At 43.4% G+C, this 27246-nt stretch overlaps 1 protein-coding gene across 6 annotated transcripts in view; it reads left to right on the top strand.

The window, feature by feature from the left end:
- Positions 1-1559: 1559 nt before the first annotated feature.
- Positions 1560-27246, top strand: part of CDC42BPB (CDC42 binding protein kinase beta) — a 98231-nt gene continuing 72544 nt past the window's right edge. For 3 of the 6 annotated variants that reach the window (XM_063333115.1, XM_063333112.1, XM_063333111.1), the window contains exon 1: positions 1560-2062. In XM_063333115.1, the coding sequence (XP_063189185.1) occupies positions 1885-2062 (178 nt within the window). In that variant the 5' untranslated portion in view covers positions 1560-1884. The remainder of the gene's footprint in view (positions 2063-27246) is intronic. The other 3 variants (XM_063333114.1, XM_063333113.1, XM_063333117.1) reach the window with 2 other exon arrangements.

Here is a 27246-nt window from a genome sequence, read left to right as displayed (position 1 = left end):
TTTGAAAAGGGCATCTCCCTGCATGCAGCACTGGTCGGGTTTGGGCTAGTCACTGGCCCTGAAGGTGACCGTGGCAACTGCAGCTACCGTGGTGCAAACCCCTGTCTAGCTCCAGCTCCTGGAGGCAGGGGGTTTCCCAGCCCTGACAGAACCAGCACTCAGCTGCCTCTCTTGCTGGTGTGATGACTTTCAGAGAGCACAGAGCGCTCCATCTACTTGCCAGGGAAGCAAGGAAAAGGCATCCTTCCCAGTTCAGCTTTGCATCAGGACCTGACTGGCTGCATTCCTAGAAGCGTAAACTCCCATCTCAAACTACTCAGCATCTTGCCTTAAGGTGCTGCAGCTTGCAGAGAGAACAGTTCTCAGAATAAGTTGCAATGCAAAAAAAAAGGCACTGCATAAAGTCTGAGTGCCTTACACCAAGTTCCCTTCCAGGGAGTGTGGACAGCAGTTGTTAACACAGAGGACTATTTGCCCAGGCCAGCTGCTGCTGCTTTGAGATAAAGCCCCATCACCAAGGTAGGTTTTGAAAGGCGCAGAAAGCCACAGCTTCCAGAAACCATGTCCTGCTCTAGGGCCTTGCCTACTCTGCCAGCCCCACGCCTGTTGCTGGGGGCTCCACCAAGGCATACTCCTCCTATGAGGACAGGCTGAGAGAGTTGGAGTTGTTCAGCCTGGAGAAGGCTCCAGGCGCAGACCTTGTAACAGCCTGACAGTACCTAAAGGGGACCTACAGGAAAGCTGGAAAGGGAGTTTTTACAAAGGCATATAGTGATAGGATGAGGGTTAATGGCTTCAAACTGGAAGAGGGCAGATTTAAATTAGATATTAGGAAAAATGTTTTCACTCTGAGGGTGGTGAGGCACCGAACAGGTTGCCCAGGGAAGTTGTGGATGCCCCATCCCTGGAGGTGTTCAAGGCCGGGTTGGACGGGGCTCTGAGCAGCCTGGTCTAGTGGGAGGTGTCCCTGGCAGGGGGGTTGGAATTAGGTGATCTTTAAGGTCCCTTCCAACCCAAACCATTCTACAAAGTCCAGCCACAGAGCAGGGAATCGTGTCTGAGGCAGGGAAAGGGAAGGCCCCGCTCCATCCATGGCCAGAGAAGCCTCCCAAGCCCAACATCAGCCCTGGGCAGGCAGCGCCCTGCGAAGGCCAGTGGGTATGGCGACCTGCGGTGTGACCCCTGTCACTCGAGGGAAGCCACGGCCTGGCTGCGGGCCTGGGCGGCTCGGGGCCGGCTGCCCGGCCTCCAGAGCACGGCGATCCCTGCCTCAGCGGTGAGGAGGGGACTTCCTCCTCGAAACCCTCCTGGGACGGCGCAGGCTAGGACATACATGCACGTGGAAGCTGCGCCCCGCCGCCGGGAGACGAAAGTGCGGACAGGAAGGCGCAGCTGGAGCCGCCCCCGCTCCTCACACGGCGAATCTGCCGAGACGCCTCAGGCGGGGGGCGGCCATCTCGTCCCCAGCCCCCCGACTACGGCGCGCCGCTGGTCCCAATCTTCCTGCGCTGTTCCGCGCCGCCCTGCCCACGTCGGAGCGCGCGGACGCTGCGTAGTGGGCGTGGCCGGGCGCCGCCGGGGCCGCTCGGTGGGACGCGCCGGGCCGCGCTCGCCGGGGCAGGAGGAGCGGGAGCGGCAGCAGTCCTTCTCCGGCGCCGGGGAGAGGCCGGAGCGGGTGGCCGGGTCCGGCCCATGGACCGTCCGGGCCTGAGGCGGAGCCCGTGGAAGGAGCCGCTGGGTCCCGGCGCGGCCGTGAGGCGGCGCGGGGGGGGGCGGGCGGTGCGGCGCGGCTGAGCGCGGCGGCGCCCCCGGGCCTTTATCGCGCCGCCGCCGCCCCAGCGACCGCGGCCCTTGCCTTGCCCTGAGCCCGCCGTCCGCGGCACCATGTCGGCCAAGGTGCGGCTGAAGCGGCTGGAGCAGCTGGTGCTGGACGGGCCGCAGCGGCACGACAGCGTGCTGAGCGTGGAGACCCTGCTCGACCTCCTGGTCGGCGTCTATGCCGAGTGCAGCCGCGACTCCCCGCTCCGCCGCGACCGATACGTCTCCGACTTCCTCGAGTGGGGTGAGGACGGGCGACGGGCCGCGGGGATGGCGGGGGGGAGGACACGGGGCCGTGAGGGGAGGGACGCGGCCCGGCTGGCCGTGGGTTGTGTGTGTGAGGCGGGCGGGGGGATCCCCGCTGCCCGGATCACCGGGCGAGGGGCGGCGAGGCGGCCCGGCCCCGGGAGTGCGCTCCCCGCCTGCAGCCGAGCCCCGGGCGGGGCGGGGGAGCCGCCGCCCCTGGCTGCGGAGCCTCCCCGGGGAACACCCCCGCCGCCGGCCGGGCCTTGACCCCGGCAGCTCTCCTCCCAGCCCCGCTGCGTCCCCAGCGAACCGCTTTGGCAGCCGGCGCAGGAACAGCACCGGTGTCCTTGGCCTGAAACCCCGCTCGGCTTAACCCGAAATGTCAGGCTAATCCAGCGCTCCTGGGAGGGTTCCCTACCTGGGGGAGGGAGGGAAGGAGAGCAGCAGGCTCAGGCTTGGAAATACGGCTCTTGTGCCGGATTTGTTGCTGTTAGAGAGGGCGTGTGTGTCTTGGAGGAACAACAGTTACCGTTCATCATGCAGGCTTTTTAATTTGGGCATGCCCCCGAAGGACAGAGCAATTCCAGGCAGCCTTTATAACAGCTTTGTTTAATGGTTTCCTACTGTTAAGCAGCCTGATAATGAGAAACCTCCAATAGTCCGGAGCGTGCTGACAAAAGAAAACGTGGATACTTGTTTTCTTAGGATGAAAGTTTTCTATCCGGTGTTGTTTAGTTAAGACCACTGACTACAGGTATGTGGATAGCAGAGATCCTTCTCTGCTGCATGCCTAAATGAATTTATGTTAAAACGGCCATGGTGGCTGACTGGTTTATTCAGCTGAGTAAGTTATGAATAATAATGTATGATGAAGGTGACTTAACTTCTCCATGGAATAAGAATTGGAGGGGAGGGAGGAGACATCATTGCTCATGAGTGTATTGTCCCGTTTATCAGCTGTTCCATGCATGTACAGTTAATTAGGCTTTTAAAGAGCCCTCTTAAAAAAAAAAAAACCAAAACAAAGGATTTCCTAAGGGAGGGGGAGGGGCCGATTTACTTCAGTAAATGCAAATGTGTCTCTTTAGCACTATAGACCAGAGCACTAACATGTAGGGACAGCTGGTTCTCCTTAATTTCTGTGGGGACCACCACTCTTTGTCATACACTAACAAACTAAGAGGATTCACTTCCTGGACTCTTCTATTGACGTCAGTAATGCGATTGCCAACTGAATAATTAACCACTTTATCACATCTGCCCCGCAAGGCTGCAGCCTGGGGAACATTGATTATTTGTTTTGTGGTGGGAGCTTTGTATGTCTTCTGCGAAGTGCAATCTGGTTTTATACTCTTGTTTTCAAGCTGATGGCTTGAACGAGTGAGCACCTACAAACTGTTAAATCTGATAGATCAGACTACAGTGGTACTTTGAGCGCTGAAGTTGAGGAAAGGATTTGGGGCAGGCCAAAGAATGATATGCTTTTTCTATAGCACTGCTGGTGGTTGTGTCTTACTGATTGATCCCTGCGTTGTCATTTTCTGTGTGATGGAGAGGCCGATTATCCAATTGTTTATAAAATCGCCTCCTTTAATTCTATTTATTATGTTCACTGAATGTGAAAAGGTTACTGACTTGATGAAAAGTATAGCTTGCAATAAAAACAGTGTGTAGTTCTTACTGCAGTGTGGGATTACCCTAGTATAACAAAGTGCCTATTCAATAAATAATTGAAATGTATGTGAGCTACCATCTGGTGCTGCAGAGGAGGGATAAAAGTTTATAATCCAGGCTCTTGATGGTGAGGGGATGGGCCTAAATCTGGACTGTGCACTATATTTGTGTTCCATCAACAAGGAATACCCTTAAAACCAATTACAGCTGATATTGTGTGTTCCTCCTTTTCCTTCAAGCTGTTAAAAACAAATAAATGCCAACAACGAGACACCTTTTATCTGTGTCCTAATGCCCTCACAGTATGTTTCCACTGACAAGGAACTTGTTTCTGCCTCCAGCTAATGAGGAAAATATCACACCAAACACGCTAATCTTCCTCATGTCATGATGTGCAGTCTTAATTACAGCCTGATTCTCTGTTAGAAGATATTCTAGATTGATGTGCACAAGTTTCGTGTGCTGTTATGTGTCTGTGCCAGCATGAGAGTGTAGTTAAATGTTTGGGATATACTTTGAAGATCAGTGTTTCTTTATCAATTGGAGACAGAAGGAATTTCCTTTTGACAAAATGGAGACTTAACACTGATGATGGAAGTAAGCTGCGTAGGTACTAAGGTTAAATTAAGGCGAGCTATATAACAAGCACTTCTTTACTATTTTGGATTTAAAACTGGGTGTGAGGTATCACACATGTAAAATTCCCTTTAAATGATTCAGTGTGGCTAATGGACTTGCTTGCATTCTTAATTGCCAAGAGAAAATAGAGTTCAGGCGTGGTAGTTGAGGCAGAGTTTTTTTCTTGGCTGTGGGGTTCAGAGGAGATGCTGAATCGTGCAGTGGAGGTACTGAACGTGGAGATACCTGCTGTCTGACAGCAGCACGATGGTACCTGTGTTCTGGAGCTGGTGATTGTGGGAGAGGGGAAGCGGGGAGCCCAGGAAATCAAGTACCATGTTTATCCCATGAGACTTATGCCACCATCTCCCTAGTCAACATCTGTAGAAGCCTCGCACCTCACCTGCAGGGGCTGGTGAGCCTCAAATGGTGGATCTCATTCCTTCTGTCCTGTGAATCCCACCGCTGCTTCCTGGCAGTCCTGCCACAGGCTAATTTCTTCAAAATCATCTTCCTATTTGCGAACCATAGAAGAGGGTAGGGTGTGGCCCTTTGCCTTGAGGAGGATTGTGGCTTCCATCACTTTAGAAACGTTGTAAGAATCTGCCATTTTAACCTTGGCAGTTGTAGCTTTCCCATGGTGAATGGAGCTTTCAGATAGACTATATTTCCCGCCCCCCCCCCCCCCCCCCCCCCCATAATGGAAGTGTGATACACATATATTTATGCCAAGTATCTTTGGAGAAGAGCTAGCTGAGCTGCAAGTGAAGAGTTCCAAAGTCCTTTTCTTCCAGTAATTTGTATTTATAATTCCTGTTGAATAAGGTCTCACCCAGTTGGTTATCACTGTATTGTTTATATAATAGATATTGAAATAATGTTGAATATTCTTAGTGGGAATTGAATCCAAGTCTGTTACATAGCAGACCCATATCTACATCTTCAGAAAGAATTTCCCAAATCTGTGTTTAGTGTCTTTTAAACTGTTGCTACATATGCTACTCCTAGAGTGCGAAATAGTGAGGAATTCTAACAGTGAGGAGTCCTGTTTATTCTAATCATACTTGCTCATTCCTCTCTCAAAGTCATCAGTGAAACTGGGGTACTACAGCCCATGTGCCTCTGAGGCCAAATTGCTTGACCGTCTCTGCTAGTCCTTCCAGCACACTAGGGTTGTCAGGAGAGCGACCTAGCTGACATCCTGGGAGATGTTGGAACTGGACAGTCTTGAGAGAGCCTGTAAAACAGTCTGCATGGCCCTGGAAGTCTATGGAGGTGCTTCCTTTGGTAAAGCTGATCCAGGCCACTAGTGAAGACCACCTAAAGCTATCAGCATGCATAGAGGAGGCTGTGTGGACTTTGGACTTCTCTGACGGATTACGGTGCAAACCAGTGCTTGGGTGTTTTGGAGTGGTATTGTCCATGCGCTACAGAGGGACCTCCTAAGAGACTCTTCCTGCAAAAAATTTGTGCTGTCCCTTGTTTCACGTGATGAGGAGAGAAGTACAGGAGTGCTGAAACAGCATTGCTGCAGCTCAGATGTCCTGTGCATTACTGGTCCCTTGGCTTTCAGGTACAGTGTGTTCCTCTTTAGGGAGCAGAGGCCTTCGTTCTGTCGTACTGAGGGATCCAAATCTTTCGTAATCCTGTGCTAGGATGGTTGCGTGCAGGGCACCTTGCTGGCTGGCACCGCATTCGTGCTCATCTGACACCACCTGGTTTTTCAGGAGTTATCTTAGTTGGCTGTGGCTGGAGCTTACTGCCCCTTACTTCCAGTCAGCAGGGACTGGCGCAGCCGCCTGCTCTATTTTTGAACAGCTACTTGGCACAGTTTGCAGCCGGTAGGCAAGCATGTTCAGAGAAGAGTCTAACAGGAATGGGCCTTATTTGTATTCAAAATGCTCTTGGTGCTGCGCAGACTCCTCTTGCTTCAGCCTTTGTTTCCTCTGACCCTGTTTTGTACTGCTGGCGTGCTACAGAGGGCAAGATGGCACATGTCCCCACGTAGTTCGTTCAGTGTTGTCTCACTCCTGGACTATGTACTGGCTGGTCCTCTCTGTGGGAACACCTCAAAATCAATGTCAGAGTAGTTTAGAGTGATCTGAAATGTCCTGGTTGGTTTGTTTTTTTTTCCTTGAAGCAGGTGCACTGTTCCTCCTGATGAGTTGTGAGCCGTCTGTTTGAATGTTGGCTTATCTTCTGCATTCTCTGTGCAAGGTCTGCTACCCAGCTAGACTGGTGTTCTGCTTTTGGGTAGTGGTGATGTTTTTTTGGTTGTTTTCTTTGTTGGTTTGGGTGGTGGTGTTTTTTTTTCTGACAAGAACTTACTTTAAGGGGAGGCTGAAGCTGTGGAGAGAAGAAAGAAGATTGCAGATGATTAGCACAAATAAACCGTCTGGGCACCTGCTGCCAAGCCCTTGAAGACAGGCTGGCATAATAGGCACTGGATGCTGGTTTAGTACCAAAAATATATTCCCATTCTGGGCTAGAGGAGGGGAAAACGTGCATGCAGAGCACTCAAACTAACCTCTCTAGCCTCAAGCTGCCACTTTTGGGTGTATATCTGTTGCACCTGAGGCTGGACCATAGATGGAAATATGTGCGGAAGGTTCACCAGAAAGGTTGCTGTTGTGCTGGTGCAGTGATTCACAGCATTGGGTCGCTGTAAGGACTGGTACTTCAAGTTTTTCACCTTGCTGTTGCGGGGGGGCTCTGTGAACTTTGCAAGTCTACTCCCAGACCTACTTTCTCCTCCTTCCAGTTCTGCTTAAAGAGGCACTTTAACCTTTCAAATAAAAATATCTAATGAGGGAAGTGAGAACCTTGCAGGGTGGCCTTTCTGTCAGAAGAGTGTAGAGCCTGTTCTCCCAGCCTGAAAGCAGCTGTATTCAGAAGTGGATGTGGACCTGAGAAAAGGTCTTCCCAGTCTGCATTAGAGCATCTTTGAAGCTAGCTGCAGGGTAAACCTGGTCCTCTGGCTGCCATGGGCACTGATATACTTGAATAAGTGCTAAGTAAGGATGGGGGCACAACATGTGGCTGAGAGTGCTGCTAGTATAGGAGGCAGAAACTATCCTTAAGTATTTTTCAGGTGTCCTTAAAGTTGTCCGACTTTAAGGGTTACTTATGATGATCTTTTGTCCTTTTTGGGTTACACCAGGAAAAACTGTCACTTGATAACTTGTCATATGACTTGACTTGAGGGCTTAAATTACTCTCTTTTCCTTTGACATTCCTTCCCCCTCCCCGGCTTGCAGAAATACCCATAGAAAGTCAGAGAGGGGCCTCAGGCTCTGTTAGCTTGTATAATGTCCTTCTCTGTGGAGGCAGAAGCTGTGCAGGGAGCGATAAGCCTGTTGGGCACATGTGCGAAGTGAGTGTGGTTGGGTAATGGAGACAGCTGATGAACAAGAAAACTTCAGATTCTGGCCTAAGTTCCTCTACTTCCATCCCCTATCTACCAAAGCCTGTTAGGATCCCTTGTAGTAGAGCTAGCAGCAGGAGGGTGTGGATGAGGGCCCACTGGGGCAAGGTGAAGCTGCAGGTGCCTTGCAGAGGTTCTGGAAATGCCGGTGGTGGTGATGGTGGCCATGGTTTCTTTGTGCACAGTGCGGTGTGGATGCAGATGGAGACCTGCTCCTTGAAGGCTTTCCTGTGCTTGGGGATGGGGCACTCTAGCTTGGATCACCTTTGCTAATGAAGTCTTTGGTCATCTGGCAGAATAGCGCGAGCATGGCTGTCGAATCCTGGTTTCCAGCATTCTCTGCTGTCGCATAAACTGGTTTTGTTAATTTGAAAAATATGTTAGGGTTAACTAATGTTGGAGTGTCCCGAATTGCCGTGTTGGCTGTGATAGCATTGTGCTCACGGCTAGTGGTCTGAAGGCACGCAGTTCAAAGCTTGGTGCTCCATGTATGATGGACCCTTTATGGTACATCTGTTCTAATCTTCTAATCTGGTGCTTTTAGAATGAGAATGAGGCAATATCTTTTAATGGCTTTTTCTGTAAAACTTTATGCTGTGAAATGTTGGCACTGAGTGCCACAGTCATGTTTTGACAGGGGGAAAGTAATGTGGTCTGGAGGATGAGAGATGCGTTGGCATGTGCTGTTAAAATGACAGCCCTCCTGGGTGAAGCTTGTCTTCTGTCCCATCAAAGGAAGACGGTATCATTTTTCTCCTGTGGATAAAGTTGCTACTAAACACTCTTTACTGAGGGCTTGAGGAATTATGTGGTATGTTAAAGGCCGCGACCTATATTTTGTATTTTAATTCTGTTTGCATGTGAAAACTCGGATAGGGGTAAATAAGTCATCGATAAATTTGTCTTCATGTAGAAAGAATGCGTGCAGCTAGTAGTTTCTCACTCATGGTACATGATAAGGTATAGAATGAAGAAGTCAGGTTTCATAAGCATCCATAAATCTAACATTTTTTTCTGACTTGTTTCACTTAAATCTAAAATATTTTCATATTGCTTCTTCATAGGTAATATTAAGATATAATACTTTGGAAAAAAAATACTTAATTTATGTCCTTAAAGCTTCAGTGGTTGGCATTATCAGTGGAAATGGCTTGGATGTTGGTTCAGTCAGCAGATTCAGTGCAATGAACTTTTTTTATCAAATGACTTTGGACTAACCTTTTTTTTTTTTTTTGCAAATAATTCACATGTGGGATTGAGTCAGTTTCTTCTACACCTACTAGAAACAAATGATTTTAACTGTGTGAGTCAGAACTGAAGAGACTTGTTTCAGCAGCTTTTTTTAGCAAGTTGCTTTTACTTATATATTAATGTTTTGGGTTTTAGAAATGTTGATCTGTAGCTGAAATTCGTTGGGAATGTTAAACTACAGATTCTTCAAATTTATGAAACTTACATTTTATCCCTTGCTTGTAACTTGAGGCAAGTCATGCAAGCTGGTTTTAGATGGGTATTACAAAAAAGAAAGAATTATAATACTTACCTAAACAGTCACAAATTTATCTGAGCCATTAACAGAAGATAGTGCCTAGGATTAGGAAAAATTTTATGGGTTCATCTTTTTCATTACCCATGTCTGAAAAGATGAATAGGATGACGGACCGCGAGTAAATCTGTTTAGAGCAATAGAAGGGACTTGTTAAAGCTTTTTACTGTATTTTTGCCCTTGATAATGCTTTAAACAGAGTTCAGATTAATTTTCTAAGTCTTTCAAAAGGTACACTTGAGAATCCGTATATGTTCTTGATGTAGTTACCAAAGAGCTTGTACCTTGCTCACTAATATATCCCACTGAAGGTCTAGTTCTGTTGTTGTGGGGTTTTTTTGGTTGGGTGGTGGGGTTTTTTGTTTGTTTTTTTTTTAAGAAAAGGGATTTAATTTTAATAAGCTCTTCCATGTCTAAGAATTTCTAAGTACGTTTGTTCTGTGGTTCAATGTGATCTGTTAATTTTAGCTGTCTCCTGATACTAAAATATTCCGCTCTATTTTTCTCATCAGCGTATGCAGATTGCCAGAATGCAAGCCTTCATTTATAAAGATCTTTGTTCACTATAATGAATGTAGCTTTCTTCAATAGGGAACTACACACTGTTTTCTTAAGCCCTGATTTTGCATAGATCTCAGTAATCACGTCTGTAGATATACTTAGAGTGCATTCAGATTAACTGTGTGCATCCATCATTGCCAGCTGAGGCCTTAGGCATCCTGAAGTGCCTGAGATCTTAATTTCTGTCATTTATGTCATCAGGGTCTTAACACTGAAACCTGTTATTACTTAACCATGGCCTAAAGCTTCAAATGTCACTAGTACCTCTGGGTGCCCAACCTGGGACCTCTATAAAGGAGTCTGAGCTTTGGAAAATGGTGGAGATGTCTTCACCAAGTATTGAATAATTGGAAATGTATGGAGTTTATTAATCAGGCGTGCTTTAATGAAGGCTAAGTTATAGTTCTTAATTTGCTTAAGTGCAGTGCCATTGAGGACTGAATATGTATAGCTGCTTTTCCCAAAAAGGCTGAGAAAATGTCAGAAGCAGCATCAATTCCAGATATATCCCAGATTCTTTTCACCATTTATAATTGTTCTCCAGCATAAAAATAAACATGGGTAATTGCTTTGTGAAGTCCTACTTGAAATGTGTTTATGCCAGTTTAGCAAGATGTGCGTGTTCAGGATTTTAGGAAAGTCCTCAAAATTCTGTCTGGACTTTTATTTCAACTTCAACCTGGGTTATATTGTCCTAATTTTCATCATAAAAAATGAAAGATGAAGTGGTAAGTAAGATGAAACCAGTTTTAAACTCTCTTCAGTAGATACGTGGAAGTCTGTTTTAAAGGAGTGTTGCAGCTATTCTGGCAATATTGTACTTTTATTTGGGACTGTGTAATTCATGGGATGTGGGTTCACTCTTTTTGTAGATGGTGTAACTTTACCCAAAATATAGAAGCCACTACAGAAGTATGGGGGGGGTTTTAGTATATTATGATTTCCCTGCTAGTAATCGTCCCTTAGCCAAAGAACTAAACTGTATGCCTTCCCTAGATAGATGAGACTTAAGGAAAAGCTTCAGGTCACTAAAAAGTCTACAAAGGTACATAAAAATAGATCATGCCCTAAATTTGTTTAAACCCTGTAATACGGGGAAAAAAGACAATAAACACCCTCTCCTAGCAAAGAACCAATTTTTTTAATTTAAGGCATTAAAAACTTGAATCCCTTTTAGAATTGTGCAAAGTGGGGTATTGGAGGGCGAAATTTCTGTCCTCAGCTGAGGAAGGATGAGGTTTCTAGTAATTGCATGGTAATACTTCTGGGACATCTGAAACCTTTTTCCCACTCTTGAGGAATTCCTCTGTCTCCAATTTCCCCCCCTTTTCCAGAGATCCATGTGTACCTTGGGGGTGGGTGATGGTCGTCTCCATTGCCTGTACGCCTTTGAATTTCTGCTGCTGTTACAGTGTGACTTCTACAGTCTTAATTTTGCACATCCTTCCTCAAAAGTTGGCTTCTTCATGGAGTTTTGCTGTATGCTGCTGGCTTTATTGCTACCTGTGTGACTTGGATTATCAATACCGAAAGCCAGAGTGTTCTGTCACTTATTTTACTGTAATTAAGGCAGAGTAGAAACGGCAGGAGGGTGACTTTAGGCATGAAGATCCTATTATCATTTTGAGATGTGTTCCCAAAGGTTTGCTTTTCAAGATGCATGTTTAGTCTTTAAATTTAGCTCTTTTTTCTGATAAGATTAGTTAGGTCGTCATGTGTCGTCATTCCGTGCTGCCTTATTTCTGTGCATGATGGTGATGTGGCTGCGGTCTCCTTGTCTCTTAGTAGTGCTGAGATGGACACCCAGGGTGCGAGCCCTGCGGGCTTTGTTCTGCAGCCCCTCTGGCTAGCGTATTTTTTCTAGGGCTAGGTATACTTAAGTAAGAAGTTCGTACTGAAAATTTTAAGTTAAGGAATTAGGCTTTCATTATCTACTCTCTGATCATTTGCCCTGCATCTGAGCGAAATGGGAGTGTAATATCTGTCCACATTTTCTTTTCGTTTGTATGTTCTTTAAGGCAAGAATGGAATCTCCCTGCACACTTGCTATCGGTGTTTCCTTTTAGGATGGCTTTGTTGCCCTGCAACCCTCTCAAGTTACTTGCCCAAAGAAAAGGAAACTACGTATTTTGTGACTCAGAACCTCACCCTATATGACTTATTAGAGGAGGCTGGGATAAGAAAATTTTTACAAATAGCTAAAAGTGATCTCAAGTCCTAATGGAATAACTGGTAACTAGTAACTGCTAGATGTTGAGTTATAAATGCAGAGTGGGGGCTGGAGTCTGTGGTATTTAATCTTTCTGCCTTTTATGGGTAATATGGTATTTTTCCTAAACTCAAACCACTTCATCTTTCAGAGCAGACTTTCTGAGAAGTTGCAGATGAGTTAGCATGTTGTGTCACAGGGAAGAAGCACAAACATTTTTCTTCCAGACCAGCTTTAACTACTTGTAGCAAAACGCCGTAATCATGTGGCACGGTATCACTGCACGGAGGAATTAATTTGACTGTTTTAACTTACTCTCTTAAGGATTTCCATTACTAGTAAGTTTAGCCTTTGGTTTCCTGGACAGTTAATATTCAAGTTGGGAATAGTGACAATATCAAACAGCTGTTTTTAAACTGCGGCCTGGTACTCCAGATAAAATAATACAGGACAAGACACAGCAGGGATACCTAACTGGAGGCTGGGTGAGACCCACAGACTGTCTTTATCTTACCCTTAGAAGTATTTACCGGTTATTAAGGCAACTGAACTGTGGTTATTGCTCTGTGTATGTTGTTGTGGGCCAGCAGGATTTACTGGGTTGGCTGTAGTGCTGTACCAGCAGCGCTCTACTCTACTGGTCAGGCTTGACCCAGGCAGGCAAGACCCGTGCAGGTCTACGTCCACAGCTAGAAATAATCAGTGCTTGTGCATCCTGAAGTTGACTGTATCTGATGTGAACTGTAAAGGCACAAGACCTGACACTTTGAGAAAGAGGGAAAGAGAGGGGGGATTTTTCATTTTAAAAAATTTCAGCGGTGGAGAAGCTTTTACTGCTCTTAGGAAAGGGCTTTGCAGTAATTATCCTCAACATTAAAGGTGTGCATGCATTTGAGTCACTCAAGCCAGGAGCAGATAGGACGAGGGGTAATGGTTTTAAACTGAAAGAGGGGAAATTTCGATTGGACATTAGACAGAAATTCTTTACTGTGAGGGTGGTGAGTCACTGGAACGGGTTCCTCAGGGAAGTTGTGGCTGCCCCATCCCTGGAGGTGTTCCAGGCCAGGCTGGATGGGGCTTTGAGCAGCCTGGTCTAGTGGGAGGTGTCCCTGCCCATGGCAGGGGGTTGGAAGTAGATGATCTTTAAGGTCCCTTCCAATCCAAACCATTCTATGATAATCAAGAGTCACAGGTATTTTAGTTACAAACTTCCTGCTCTTGCAGGTAGTATTAAACATTGTAAAAGTTTTGTTTAACGTTTCAGGCACTTTGTGAGGGCAGGGATAGCAGAGATTACAATCTATAATTTACTTTTTACGTACCAGCATTATTTTTTCTTCACGCTGTAAAAACCTGACAAAGTTCAGCATGACAAGTGTGAAGTTTTGCACTGTGGAGCTCTTTACATTGGGGAGTGAGCAGCTAGAGAGCAGCCTTGCAGAAAAAGATATGGGGATCCTGATAAACAATTTGTTGAAAAAGTCAATAGTGCATCATTGGAGAAATGGAGGCTGCCTGTTTACTGGACTGAGTCAGCAAGTGCAGTCAGCAGGTTGAGAGCAGTGGTTATTCTGCTCTTTACAGCACTTGTGAGGCCATTTCTGGAGTACTGTGTCCAGTTTTGGGCTTCCCAGTACAGGAAAAAACAGTGGGAAGCTGAAGTGAGTCCAGCAGAGAACGACTGGTGTGGTTAGGGGCTTGAAGCACACGATGTGCAAGAAAAGCCTGAGGTACCTGGGTTTGGTGGGCCTGGAGAAGGAGACTCTAATCATGATCCTCAACTGCCAGATGTTTGGTTAGGGAGCACCCAGAGGCAGACTCTCCTCAGGTGCACTGCCGAGAAGGAAAGGCAATGGACACAGGCAAGGAGGATTTGGACTATGTGTAAGGAGAAAAAAAATATTCCTACTTAGTGTGGTCAGGCACAGAAAGAGGTACCCAGAGAGGTGATAGTCTCTCCATCCTACGAGATAAACCTCAGCTGGACAAGGCCTTGAGCGACCTGATTGAACTTTGACGTTATCTCAGCTTTGAGTAGGAGGTCAGATTCTGCGCTGCAGAGGTCCCTCCTAGTCTAAAATTATTCTATATTTGAGTATCATCTCTTTTTTTTTTCTGTGTTAGCAAACTTATTTAACATCACAGATGCTTTAATGGAAAACAGTTGTTCTTCATACTTCTCAGAGTAAAAATAAATATGTGAAATAGAATCTCATTGTTGTAGATAAAGTAGTTGACACAACTTGTGTAAATTTACTATTCATGGTTTCATCATCTCAGGTGTTTACCGTGATTGGTTGACATTTTACCACCTAGTCTGAACAGAAGTATTGACAAGCTTTTAACTAAATTTTAGGCTTGCAAGTGATGGGAAAATAAATGTTGTTCATGTTCTTCTACCATGTATTTAATAAAAGCACCAGTTTCCTTGTTCCTGGAAGAGAATTGCCTGAACAGGTTTCAAGAACTTTGAACTTATGTTTTATGTCTAGTGCTTTTTCCCAAGCGTGATTTCCTTATGTCTAGTTGTTAGCCTTGATAGTAGTTGAAGTATTTTAAAGTTTTAGTTCCACGGAGCTGTCAGAAGAGCCTGCAATCCCTGCATGACTGCGAGCCTGAATCATCCCTTACGAAAAATACAGGTTTAGCTGTTCTCCTAGATATGTTCTCACCTCACAAAGGGATCTCTATCTAGTAGGATTCCTAATATCCTTATATCTGACAATATAAGAAGTCTGACTAAGCAGTGGCTAACAACAGCATGAAACAAATGTTCCTCATAGTTGTAAAGACCTAATGGGAGATACTGTCTGGTTTTTGGTTTCATCTGTAGAATAAGAGCTTGTATGACTTACATGAAGTTGGACTTGCAACATGGTTTTTAGTGTTGGTATTCTTCCTTGATGATAATGCACTTAGCAAACCAAAACACACAACAAATTCAGTGTTTCAAAATCATATTGATATATGGAAAATAGCATGGGAAGTGCTATCAATGATGAGGATAACAATGTACAGATGGGACAAAACCTAAGAACTGATTCCTTTTAGTGGTGTGTTGTAATTTTTAATAGGGTACCCTTAGTGACACTTGACTTTCCATACAACGCATTTGTATCTGTGGTATTGAGTGTGTTGCTTCCAGCAAACTCCTGGGAAAATAATAAAATTTCTTTCAGAATTCTCATGATTCCTAAATGCCTGGAAGTCTGGTAGATGTCCTTCTCAGAGAATATATACTGATAGCTATGTCATGAAGTTACTCATTGCCAGTACCATATAATGCAGTGGTCCATTGCCCTTCAGGGACAAGGACGGTATGTGAGCAATTTATAATGTGTGATAATTTTTCAGAATAAACTTTGAACAAAGTGTTTTTTGGTTGTTTCAGATGCTGTGGTTGTGAGCCCTCAGCTTTGTTTGTGAGTGACGTATGGAAGTTGTTCACCCTGTGTTCTAGTTTCAGTGTATTGCTTCCCTCTTGGGAGGTTCCTGCACACTGTGTAGATCCCTTGGGGGGGAAAAAACAGATAGTGAAGTAATGGCAATAGCTTCTTTTTTGGACTGAGTCTTGCTGCCCAGAACTACTGAGAAACATCATCTCCCTCCTCCCATGTCCTTAGTTTCCTCTGTTGTTTCATCGTTCAGACCTTTTACTTCTTATTTCCTTTTTGTATTTAGAGAAAAGGCATTTTGTAGTGATGTCTTTAAAGCAGCAATGCACACTTGTGCACGCATTGCTGCAATGATCTTTTGTGTCGGTGGCTGTGATATGTCATTGTGCGCATTGGTAATAATAGCTCTTACTTCAAGTATATGCTTGATAGCTACAGAATAAGTAGAATACAGAGACTTTACTGGAAAATGTGCTCCAGTAATTTACCTTCAGAGCTCTATGGGGAGCTCTGAAATGGGTGACAGCTGGTGGAAGATAATGGATTATCTTTCCGCAAGAGAGAAGCATGGGCAAGACCTACTTCTTACTTCAATCTCCTTGCCCTCATCTCTCCCTCCCCCCATCATGTCCCATATAACACTTAAAGAACCTGTCCTCTACGTTTTCTGAGGGGCTTAGGTAGAGGCTGTTAGTTATCACTTCTGTATTTAAAAAAAAACAAAAACTGAAGAAAAAAAAAATTGGCAAGGAAGTAAATTTAGCTGTGCATAACAATTCATGGAAGAGGAAATCAACACTGTCTACTTGTAATCTTTTAACACTTGTCCAGAAATAGATTGTTGAGAAGTCATAGTATTTGAATTAAAATTTGCAGCATTGTAATAAAAAATAAGCAGGTACGTGAATTAGAAAGGACTGGGAAAAGCATCACTTAAAGTCCTAAATATTGATCAACACACTACAACAAACAGTGATCAGGCCAGGCATCTTTATTGCTTCTGTAAGTACCAGGTAGCCTTTACCTTAAGGAAAACCTTAAGTTGAGCTTACGTACTAAAATGTCTGTTAAATAAGATTTTGAAGGAGAGAGATGGAACTGATGACACTTGAAGAAAAAACTTTCATATGTGATAACTGAAAGATTCTTACTAGACTTTTGGGGGTTTTAATGTGTTAAAATATGTTCACGTAGGAAAGATGAGACTCCAAATTGACTTTTTAGTTCTCTGACAATGCATTTCTTATAGAGTGGTTCTTCAGAAAAGGCAAACTTAAATTTTTATTTCATGCAATACAATTGTAAATGCTCCTGGCTCTTTTCCTTCCTTTAAAATACAGCTAAACAGACAGTCAGGGCTGAACTTTTGCCAGCAACTGCAAACTACTCAGGTATTGTAAAATTTCTTGAAAAAAAATTAGGCACATTTTTGTTCCTGTGTAAGAGTAACTTCTGGTACAGTCTGAGCACCATAATAGAAATTGTGACAGTGTCACTTGCTGCTCATGCAAATAATACAGTGGAATAGTTCAACACATAGCCGTGCCTGATATTTCTTTTTAAAGATTTCACGGACCTAGATTTTTTTAGAATGATGTTGCTATGAACTTGGTTTTAAAATTCAAATTATACAGGAAACGAGTTAAGCTTCAAGAAATAATGATAAAAGTAGAATTGTGTGGCTGCTAGGGTAGAAGCATTAGGATGGTTCTCAGAAAAATGACTGAACTCCTTTACAGAAGATTTGAACAACAAAAATGCAATCTTTATAACCACATTCTTCCTTTCCCTCAATGCTGCATGGTATCTCTGTCTTAGAGGCCATTGCCATGGACTTGTATTGAACCAATATTCAACTGTTTCAATGCACCTTGTATTGATCGAAGGTTGCATGTTACTTTAAAGGCCATGAAAATACTAAGAGATTAAAAAAACTCATGTCCTTGCTGGATTCACGGTGGCAACTCAAAGCTAGAACAATGTGTTACTAAACAAGCAATCCTGAGCACCTTTTTCATGTAGGTTAAAAAAAAAAGAAGATTTAAGTGGCATAAATATTGAGAGTTTTTGGAGATTAAAAGGTAAAGAGAAGACTACATCTCTTCCAGACTTCTTTGCATTAGAAAATTCCAAGGAAGTTTATAGAACAAAAGGATTGCATAGCCTCAGCTCCGCAATACTACCATCAGAAGTGAAACTAGCACATCTGAACTATAGTATTGAGGATGAAAAGCTTGACAGTCCTTACAAGATTGTGGTTTAGGACTAAATGTTTTTTTTTAAAGTGAGTCAATGCAAGCGGAAAATATTACTTAAGAGCTGAACCAATCACTGAATGGGCAAAGTAGCCAAGGTTTACTTAGATGACACTGGAGATAAATTAGTAAAAGAAAATACTAAATTCTTTGTGGAAAAAGAGGAGAAAGGAATGGGCTATCACTGAAATGACATATAAGAAAGTAGAAAGGCAACTTTTCTCTGTAAATAGTTGACTTCAGCATCTATAGTAGTTTGCAGTTATGTTGCAACAGCTTAAAGTATTTTGAAGATTGGCATAAATTTCTTGTTCTTCTGCCTGTGGTCTCACCTTCTGCTTGTGGTCTCCTCAGATGCCGCGTACTGTGTCAGAAGATTTCTGTAAGGAAGTTAATGCATCTTCCTTGGTTCCTACTCTGTAAATTGAAGTTTTAAAAGCATACTTGCGCTGGTAGGGTTTTCCAGCTGCATCTGTACTGGCATGCAGGTGCTCACCCTGGTGTTGCACTGGAGGATGCAAACGTTTGGTTGTTATTTCCAAGTATGAGTAAAGGAAAAGGTTGGAAGCCAACAGAATGGAGCCTGAGGTATAGATGAAGATTTGAGATTGCCAGCATACTACAAGCTTGTTCTGAATGTTCTGGTACTTGATTTTCTGTTTTCAAATCAACACACCTGTCTTAAATGGTTTGTAAATGACTAAGGAAAAGGAATTCTTTACTTAAATGCGTGGAAATAAATCTTGCAGCAAAAGGATTATGGATGTACATCTTATTAAACAATGTGAATAATCTTAGTCTTAAATTCAAGTAAAGAGGAGTGTACAAAACTGAAAAGTTGTGTTTAAAACAATAAGCTTAAAAGGACAATGTTCTATCAGATACTGCATCTGATATAAAAGCTTGTTGGGATGATCCTTGCTTGATATGCCTGCCTTGAAAAGCTGAGGAGCAAGATGTGAAGGTGTGACACATGGTATTTACAACTGGGAGTGTAATGACTGAAGTACTTTTCATATTTTAATGGTGGTAATTTTGATATCAGCTAAGGACAATGAACAGATTTTTGTTTCCTGGTGGCTTTAAGCATATGCAAGAAAGATGGAGAAGCTAGAACCCAGGGAGCTTGGGCTGCTGCTGATCATGCCGGGGTGTGTAGTAACGGGCGGTATGTTCTGGTTTGTGATGGTTGTGATGGATAAGCTTCCTGGAGCCTACAAGAGGTTTGGGAGTGCCTAGAAGCGTGTCCATTAAACAGTGTGTCATGCGGGCTGGCAGTCTGTTGAGAGTTGTCTAAAATCATGATCCAGAAACTGGATTTAAGAATTTCTGAAAGACATCATGGCAAAGATGTTAGGAAAAGGTGGGCTAAAAATACTAAGCAAAAGTGTGTTCTTTGATACACAAAATATCGAGATAAGGGGAAAGAGCTAATTCAGTGTACTGTACATAAATTAGCAAAAAGTTGGATAAGAAAGGGTGACAAAAATGCAGAATGAGGAAAAGAGAAGAAGGAAGAATTCCACCCTGACTGTACTAGAGAAAGATGAATTTATAATGCTTGGAGACTTGGAAATGTCTCTAGGAAAAGGCATGGCATTCTGTTTTTAGATTCTTGTTCCGTATGCTTTGCATATACGTGTGATGTTAAAGCTCTTTAGTTGTGCTCTAAATCAGTTGGGTTTTAAAAATTCACTCTTAACTGTTCCAGGATTTGACTTCCCTAAGGATGACTATTTGATTTAAAGAACAGTTTAAAAATTTGAACATGTATAAATTGTCACATGTCTAATATTCCAAATGATCATTTATCCAAAATATTTTCTTTCAGGGCTATTCGATGCATATTGAAAGAAAAACACACCACCACCCTGCTTTCAAGCAAGGTTTAGATGGATTTTTATTCTTACTTAATAGCAGGTGTTATGATCTTGGTCAGTTTGAAACTTTGTAATAATTAGTTGATGCTGTTTAGCAAACAGGGGCAATAGTCTAAAAGTCTACTTGCTTAAATGGGCATTATTCTAAAACAGAATTCTGCAGGCCAGAGTCAGTGAAAATAATGCTACCGTAAATGGTCTTCCTCTTCATTGCTCCCAGCGAGGGACATTGGAAGGAGCAGAGCAAGACAGAATGGCTTTGAGTCTAGAGTTCCTGGTCTACAGAGGGAGCTGAAGAAGTGAAAGTATTTATAATAATAAAAAAGCCACTCTGAGCCTTCCAGTGTAACGTGTAGCAAATCTTAGCATGGGACTTGTTAGTATTCTCCACAGATTTAAAGACAATTCCCCTCTTCTCTCCTTCTGAGTAACTTGAACTACTCCAAATATTCTAGTGCCTGGTTACAGTAATTGCTTGTTGCATGTCTTTGTGGCCTTTTCCTATGGCAAAAGTCTGACTTTCATTGGCCTTTTAATTAGACCTGGAGCTCCAGGGAAGTTCTGAAACAGGGTGAGTAATGTCTGAGAAAATGTCCTCCTGCCCACTGCCATTTAAAAGGAAGTTGAGTGAAGAGAAAGATGTGCCACACCTCTGCTTAAAGGAGCTGTTGCTATCTGAACTCTTGAAATTGAAAAACGGCTCAGAGTATTTATATGCAGAGTGTTGCTGCCTTGAGCCATGGTTGTGGTTTAACCCCAGCCAGCAACTAGGACCACGCAGCTGCTCGCCCACTCCCCCTCCCATGGGATGGGGGAGAGAATCAGAAGAGTAAAAGTGGAAAAAGTCAGGGGTTGAGATAAAGACAATTTAATAGGTAAAGGAAAAGCCATGCAAGCAAAGCAAAACAAGGAATTCATTCACTTCCCATGGGCAGGCAGGTGTTCAGCCATCCCCAGGAAAGCAGGGCTCCATCATGCGTAATGGTTACTTGGGAAGACAAACACCAGAACTTCAAACATTCCCACTTCCTCCTTCTACCCCATCCTTTATATGATGAGCACGACACCACGTGGTATGGAATATCCCTTTGGTCAGTTGGGGTCAGCTGGCCCAGCTGTGTCTGCTCCCAACTTCTTGTGTACTCCCAGCCAAAATAATGACCATCAAAAAAAATAAAATCAGGTGCAGGTCTGTAGCACTGTAAGCTGATCTAATGCCCCATCCCCTTAGTCTTATATTTCCTAGTTTATGGTGTTGATCCGGCTGAGAACTGAAGTATCAGGGAAAAGGTAATTGTCATTTGACTCTGCTCCCTTACCCAACCTTTTGTGCAGCTGCCTGGGTGTTGGCACCAAGGCGGGCCACCTCTGCATGGGCAATTCTTCTCGCCTTCATCTGTGCTACTTAAGATGACGGCCTCTGAAAAAGAGCTGCAGTTCATTTACCCTTCTTGCTTGCACTGGCGTAGCAGCCTCTCCCGACCCTTCGGTGATGATGATTCAATTTGTGAAACTACAGGATGATAGTTGCATTATGTGCCTCGGGAGCTTGGGTTTCTGCTGGTGTAGTGTGCAGAATCGGGTCAGTGAGGTGAGACCAGCGGAATTTGTTACAGCTGACGCAAGGAAGAGAGCAGATCTGTGAAACTGCCCCTCTGGTCCCAGCGATCCACTTCAGTTGTGTCATTGAACTACATCTTTACTTCACTCTAACTGTATGAGCGGAGAAAAGGGATACCTCACAAGATGGATTTCTCCTGTCACTCTAAATGCATTTGTGTAGGGTGCTTTGTCAAGAAGAGCTTATTAATAGAAACTTCTAACCTTTAAAATAAAGCTGGTAAATATAGCACCAGTGTAAAATATGAATTGTTCTTTTACATAATGCATGTATTAAGTTTTTAGTAACTTGAAAGAACATCTTGCATAACAAAAGCTGTGCTTTTACTGTAAATAATTGATAAAACAGTTATGCTGCTTGTCTTGCTAGGTTTTACTTTTAAGATGAAATAAAGCATGCAGTCAGAAAACTAGAACTTTGCTCATACGTTGATGATGTAAGTGGTGGCTTCTTAATTAACGTAAGTGTAGGTAAGCTTATATCAGCACAGTGTGGTCATCAGATTGGAATTGTTTATTTCTTAGCAGGGTGTGCAAGAGGTGCTGGGTCTGATGAAATTTAGATTCATTCCTATGTTATTGAAATTTGGGTGAGCTCAAATTTGAGGTTTTCCTAATCTCTAGTTTGAAACTATCTGAAAAACAAGTGACAATATCAAAGGGGTTTTCTGAGCAGTCGTAATTCTCAAACTGTTCTACAAAAATATTATTAACTCTGCTTTTTGGATTATTCATCATGCAGTAAAAATAGTGGATTTTAGCAATATTTACAACTTTGTTATGGAATGAAAGCATTTGAATCACCGAGATTTTACTGTTTGGAACTAGTGATTCATGTAGAAGCCTGAAACAGTTTTTCCATTACTGATGTGCTTCAATATGTGATTGCCATTTGCTGTGGCTTAAATGCCCTCTCCAACACCTGCAAAATCTGGCCCTGGATGAGGAGTACAGAAAAATCCGTGGATTGCATTCTGTGGCTGTTGTTGCCATCCATTTCTTACAATGTTTTGACATGTATTTTGGAAGATCCTGTCCTAATGTGCTGTAGGTTGGCTAGAAACAGACTCTTGGGTAGCACTTCATGCTCACTGCAGTCCGAGGCAGATCCACATCAATTCCAAAAAAGGGCCATTTTCCCCTTGTCCAGCCTCATCCTGTTACCTGCCCTGGGCTGGGGCTCCAGTGTCACAACTGTACGTGAGTCACAATTGTGTGAATGGTTCAGTGGGACAGACAAGTTAGCTTTCACCTGGAAATGTTTCCTGCTCTGACATACCATGTAAATGCTAATGAAGATCCAGACAATAGAGTGCAGCATGGTGGGAAGGAACAAGGAGTAACTCTTTTGGCAGCAGAATGGATTTCCTGGATGAAAGTGGTCTGTAGCTTCCCATTCAGTTGTCTCAAATATCTGGGATGTCAGACAGTCGTAGGGAAAGTCTGTAGTTCTAAGAATCTTTATATGAATTGATGTGCATGTGTCTTCTGGGCTGGGTATGATTGTCTTGAGGAAAATACAAGGACTGAAGATGAAACTTAAGGCAGCATTGGATATCAACAGCTATTCAAGAGCAGAAAAGATTCTTTATTGAGGAATAGTAATCTTGTCTTTGCATTTTTTAGCAAGGCTTAAGAGGAAGGAAAGTACCACCTTCTAAAACCTTATGAAATTCAAGTAGAAGCAAGATCTGGTATTTCAGCCTCCTCAGAAAGTCACAACTTGAAGATGTTATTGGGCTTCTGCACAATAAATCAGTCAGTGGAGTGTCTAAGGCTGAAGAAAGTGGTAGACCACCGGGGAATCCGCGGCTGGTGCACAGTCTGCTGAAAGAGCTGTGAACCTTAGGGAAAGGTTAGAGAGGCATGGCGGCTTTCCCTCTCACAAACAAATGTGACTAGTTGGAAAGAGGTATGAAAAACTGTACTATACACTGCAGTTAGGAACACAGTTTCTCTAGGAACTTTCTTAATTCTACTGTGAGAGCTAGGCTAGAACTTAATCTCAAGCTGCTGAGTGCTTTTTGAAACACCCTGGTTAGTATTCATAAAGGTTTGGGTTTTCTCGTTCAGAATGTGTCATCCTGCTTGTCGTGGTTTGGGCCGGGTTGGCCAATGACAAGACGACAGATGCTCTCCCCCACCTCTCGCTCTAAGGAGAGGAAGAAGAGAGATAAAGAGATTTGTGAGTTTAGAAAAAATCCTAAACTACTTTAATGAAATATTAATAATAAAATAAAAAAAAAGAAATAATGAAATAGATACAATACACACAAACATACACAAAACTGTATCCCAGGGAGATGTCACTGGCAGGCACTGGGGAAGTTCCAGACTGGACTCAGTAACAAATGGGAACTGGAACACACCGACCGGGATCAAAAGGCAGATAAGCTGACGGGGTTCTCCTCAGATGTCAGTCATTGAAGAAAAAGAGCCACTGAAGAAGAGGAGCCCTTGAAAAAGCGACCTTGGAGAGGAACCAACCTGACCCCTTTGGTCCCTCAGTACTGAGCATGGCGGATGGGATGGAACACCTGATTGGTCGGTTTGGGTCACCTGACCTGCCCACAGGGTAAACAGCCAGGTCAGCTGACCCTGGTTGCCACGGCAACAAGCATGCGCAAGGGCCTCCCACTGGCCAGGGAGCTGGCTCTGCTCTACCCCAGACCAGGACGCTGCTTGAAAAGCTCTGTGTCCTGACAGCTGTAGGCTAAAATGTTACGTTTTGTGAAGCTGCGTCAAGCTTGCATGGATGGTCACTTCTGGGTTTCCCAAACGAAATGTTATTCGCACTCATATTTTTATTCAGTCTTAATACTCACCGTTTCGTCTGCCAAGGTCAACTTTGGTATTTAAAAAAACAAACAAACAAACAAACAAAAAAAAAACCTTCATGAATTGGTTCTAGAGACCAAGTTGTAATTTCCTAAATTGTGGATCTTTCCACGACAGTAGCACAATATGATGAGAAACTGGGCAGTGAGCGTCCTCCTCTGTTAGATCTCAGATGTAAGCTTCCTCTCCCTTGTACTTCCGTCCATCATAACATTAGCGTACGCTGTTACTTTTAGGTTTGATTGGCATGTGCTTTTTATTTTACCTGACCATTATTTTTCCATAGGTAAGCTACTGTCTTACATATATGATTACAGCAAGTAGTCATTTGGTGTTTGTTCTTGGATGTGCAAGCCAACGCTTCCTTCCTCTCACCTGTCTAGTTCTGAGAAGCACGGTGGCTTTGATAGGAGTTAAACTGGCAACACATTTTTGTTGCTTGGAGTACTCAGAACCATCTGCCTGTTCCTCAGTACTTGCCTGTACAAATCTTTAGTATTATCTTTGGTGTCCTTTCATTATAAGCATGAAAAGCGGCGAATGGACCAGTCAGGCAGATAGCCAGCCTTTAAGTGTTTTGTGGTAACATTCATCAACGAGCTGGCAAATGGTAGCATATTGCTGCGGATTGAGTCCTTCTGTGTGGTACTTGCTTTTGGGGCTTGCCACACAAAAAGTGTGCTCAGTGAATAATAGCGAACAGGAATGATATTTCAAGGTAAATGCCTTGCTCTTCTGCTGGCAAATTTAGCAATGCTAATGGGATCAGCACCAGAACTGCTACTCAATATTTTTCTTCAAAACACTACCCGATGCCGTTAGCCTTTAGTATGGTGATAAATTTTTCATGCAGTTATCGCAAACTGGTATAAAAATTCTAAATGCCAGGATCAGTTCTTCTGTAACTGATAAAGCCACTCGTGGAGCAAAATGCACAAGCTATGAGCGCTCAGTCTTGGTTTATAGATAAAAGCAATGGTGGTTTTATCCTTTTAAACCTTAGAGGATTTCACATGTAATTATATGATCCAAGTCTTGTCCAAATGCATAGTTCAGTTAAGTGCCAGCAAGGTATCTGATTGAAAGGGGTCAGGTGCTCTATTTTATGTATGGCAGAAGGCATTCATAAAACGAAGCAAAATCCGTAATCATAACTGCAAATGGATGTAGGTTTGTGTGCTGCTACTTCAGAGAAGTTGTAGGGAGGTTTTAAAAAGGATTTGTGTATCAGATTAAGTACACCATACAATCTTTAATTTCATAATAAAGTTACCACTTATTAATTCCATTGAAAACAACCTGTCGGTCAGCCTCAAGAAGATTCACACTTTCTTGGTGTTGTATTAGTGTATGTGTCTGTTTCTACTGGGATTGCAATTCAGATAAACACTGTTAGGAGAGGACATCTTAAAATTAGAAAGTACTGACTAACCAGGCACTATAAAACTGTATGTCCTTGCTCGGGGCATAGAAGGGGCTCTGACAGCGTGTGAAGCAGCGTCCCGTATCGGGAGGCTGCTCTGGAAGACCTGGAAACACTTTGGAATTGGTAACCGGGTTGTGCTTCTCAAGTTTTTAACCCAGTGGAGCTTGTGTTCGTTGTAATGATAACTGAAGTCTTGCACCACTGAATTTACACGTCTAATGGATGTTGATGACTGATGAAGGATGAGATCACGGAGTAAGAGGCAGACAGAGCAAGTGAAGTGTGTGTATGTATGTGTATATAATATGCCTTATAAAAATGGGAGGGAGGACATGGCAGAAGTGGAAGGGCTGGCAGAAAATGTGTTGGAGAACACAAAAGGTGTCACCTAAGCTTTGTTGAAGTTTGGCTTCTCGTACCTCCTTTACTAGGCTCAGTTGAGTAACCCTCTACCCTTCCCACCACCTTCCCTTTTCTGCGGTACGCTTCCTTTTTTCCCTCTTCTGTGTCAGTGTCACTCTGCTGTCCCTCCACGACTAGGGACAACAAGGTATGTCTGCTCTGCACCTTACTAGGTGCTGGTTGCCCGGCTAAGGAGGTGAATGTTATATTCCTGCTGTAGCCTTTCCCTCAATGGAAGTGATACTGTGGATATCTTTCCTATTCGTTGCCAGGTTTTTTTTATAAAACTTGTAGCAACTGGGTATCTTTGGACAGCATCACTGAAATTTGGTGAATGGGATATTAAGGGTCTTCACTGGGATCAAAAGGTACCGGGCAGGAGCAATGGACTCAGACTGCCAAAGAGTATGATCACACATACCTTATTTCCTTAGGAAACCAGATCGGGAAAAAAAAAAAAAAAAAAGCATTCACTGGGTGGACAGAAGAGGAAACAGGAAAAGGGAGGCAAGGATCTGTAACTGGAAAAATTAAGACTGGAGTCAACAAAAAATGGAAGACTTTAACAAAAAATTACCCTTTCGAAAATACAGGGAAATATTCACAATCAAATAGCAAGTAGTTCTTTAAAACTCAAAAGTGTGGGTTGTAATAGGTATTTATCACCCTAGTAAGCAGGTTGGGGCTACCTGGGTGTGGGTATCTCCCAAGACATGTGTACAAGCACTGACTTGTTAAACCTGTCAGCCTACTGTTTTAGTAGCAATATCACAGGAATGCTGTTTCTTTGAAAAGGGTGCACAAAGGGCAAACAAGTTACTTGATTTCTAGAATGTAAGCTAAGAGGGAGAAATGGTAAAACTCACTGCTCTCTCATGTTCTTCCTCCAAAGAAAATATGTTAAATAAAATATTGGATCTGCCTGGTGGGAGTATGGTTCCATGGACAATTATCTGCGTCATTTTGTTGCTTCCCTGACATTAATATTTTGCAATTCGCATAGTTTCCTACCACAACATTTTGCAAAGGGGATGAGTAGATAAAGGGAGTGTAGTGGCGGATGAATTTCTGTCTGACCGGACAGTTAGACCTACCTTCTGGATAGATCTACCTGAATGTTATCATTGTCTTATATAATGACTTAAACCCCAAATCACCTACAAGATCAGTTCTGAACTATGAAACTGTCTCGTGTAGGGCAGTCCAGTATATGAATAGATTGTCCAAAGAGGCAATTGAGTCTCCATCCTTTGAAGTATTTGAGACCTGATCAGGCAAAACCCTGAGTAACCTGGTCTGAAATCAGTATTGACTGTGATTTCAGCAGGAGGTTG

This window comes from Chroicocephalus ridibundus, chromosome 4 (assembly GCF_963924245.1).
Source record: "Chroicocephalus ridibundus chromosome 4, bChrRid1.1, whole genome shotgun sequence".
Classification (NCBI taxonomy): Eukaryota; Metazoa; Chordata; class Aves; order Charadriiformes; family Laridae; genus Chroicocephalus; species Chroicocephalus ridibundus.
The sequence above is the reverse complement of the archived record's forward strand: the minus strand, read 5'-3'. Positions and strand labels throughout refer to the sequence as shown.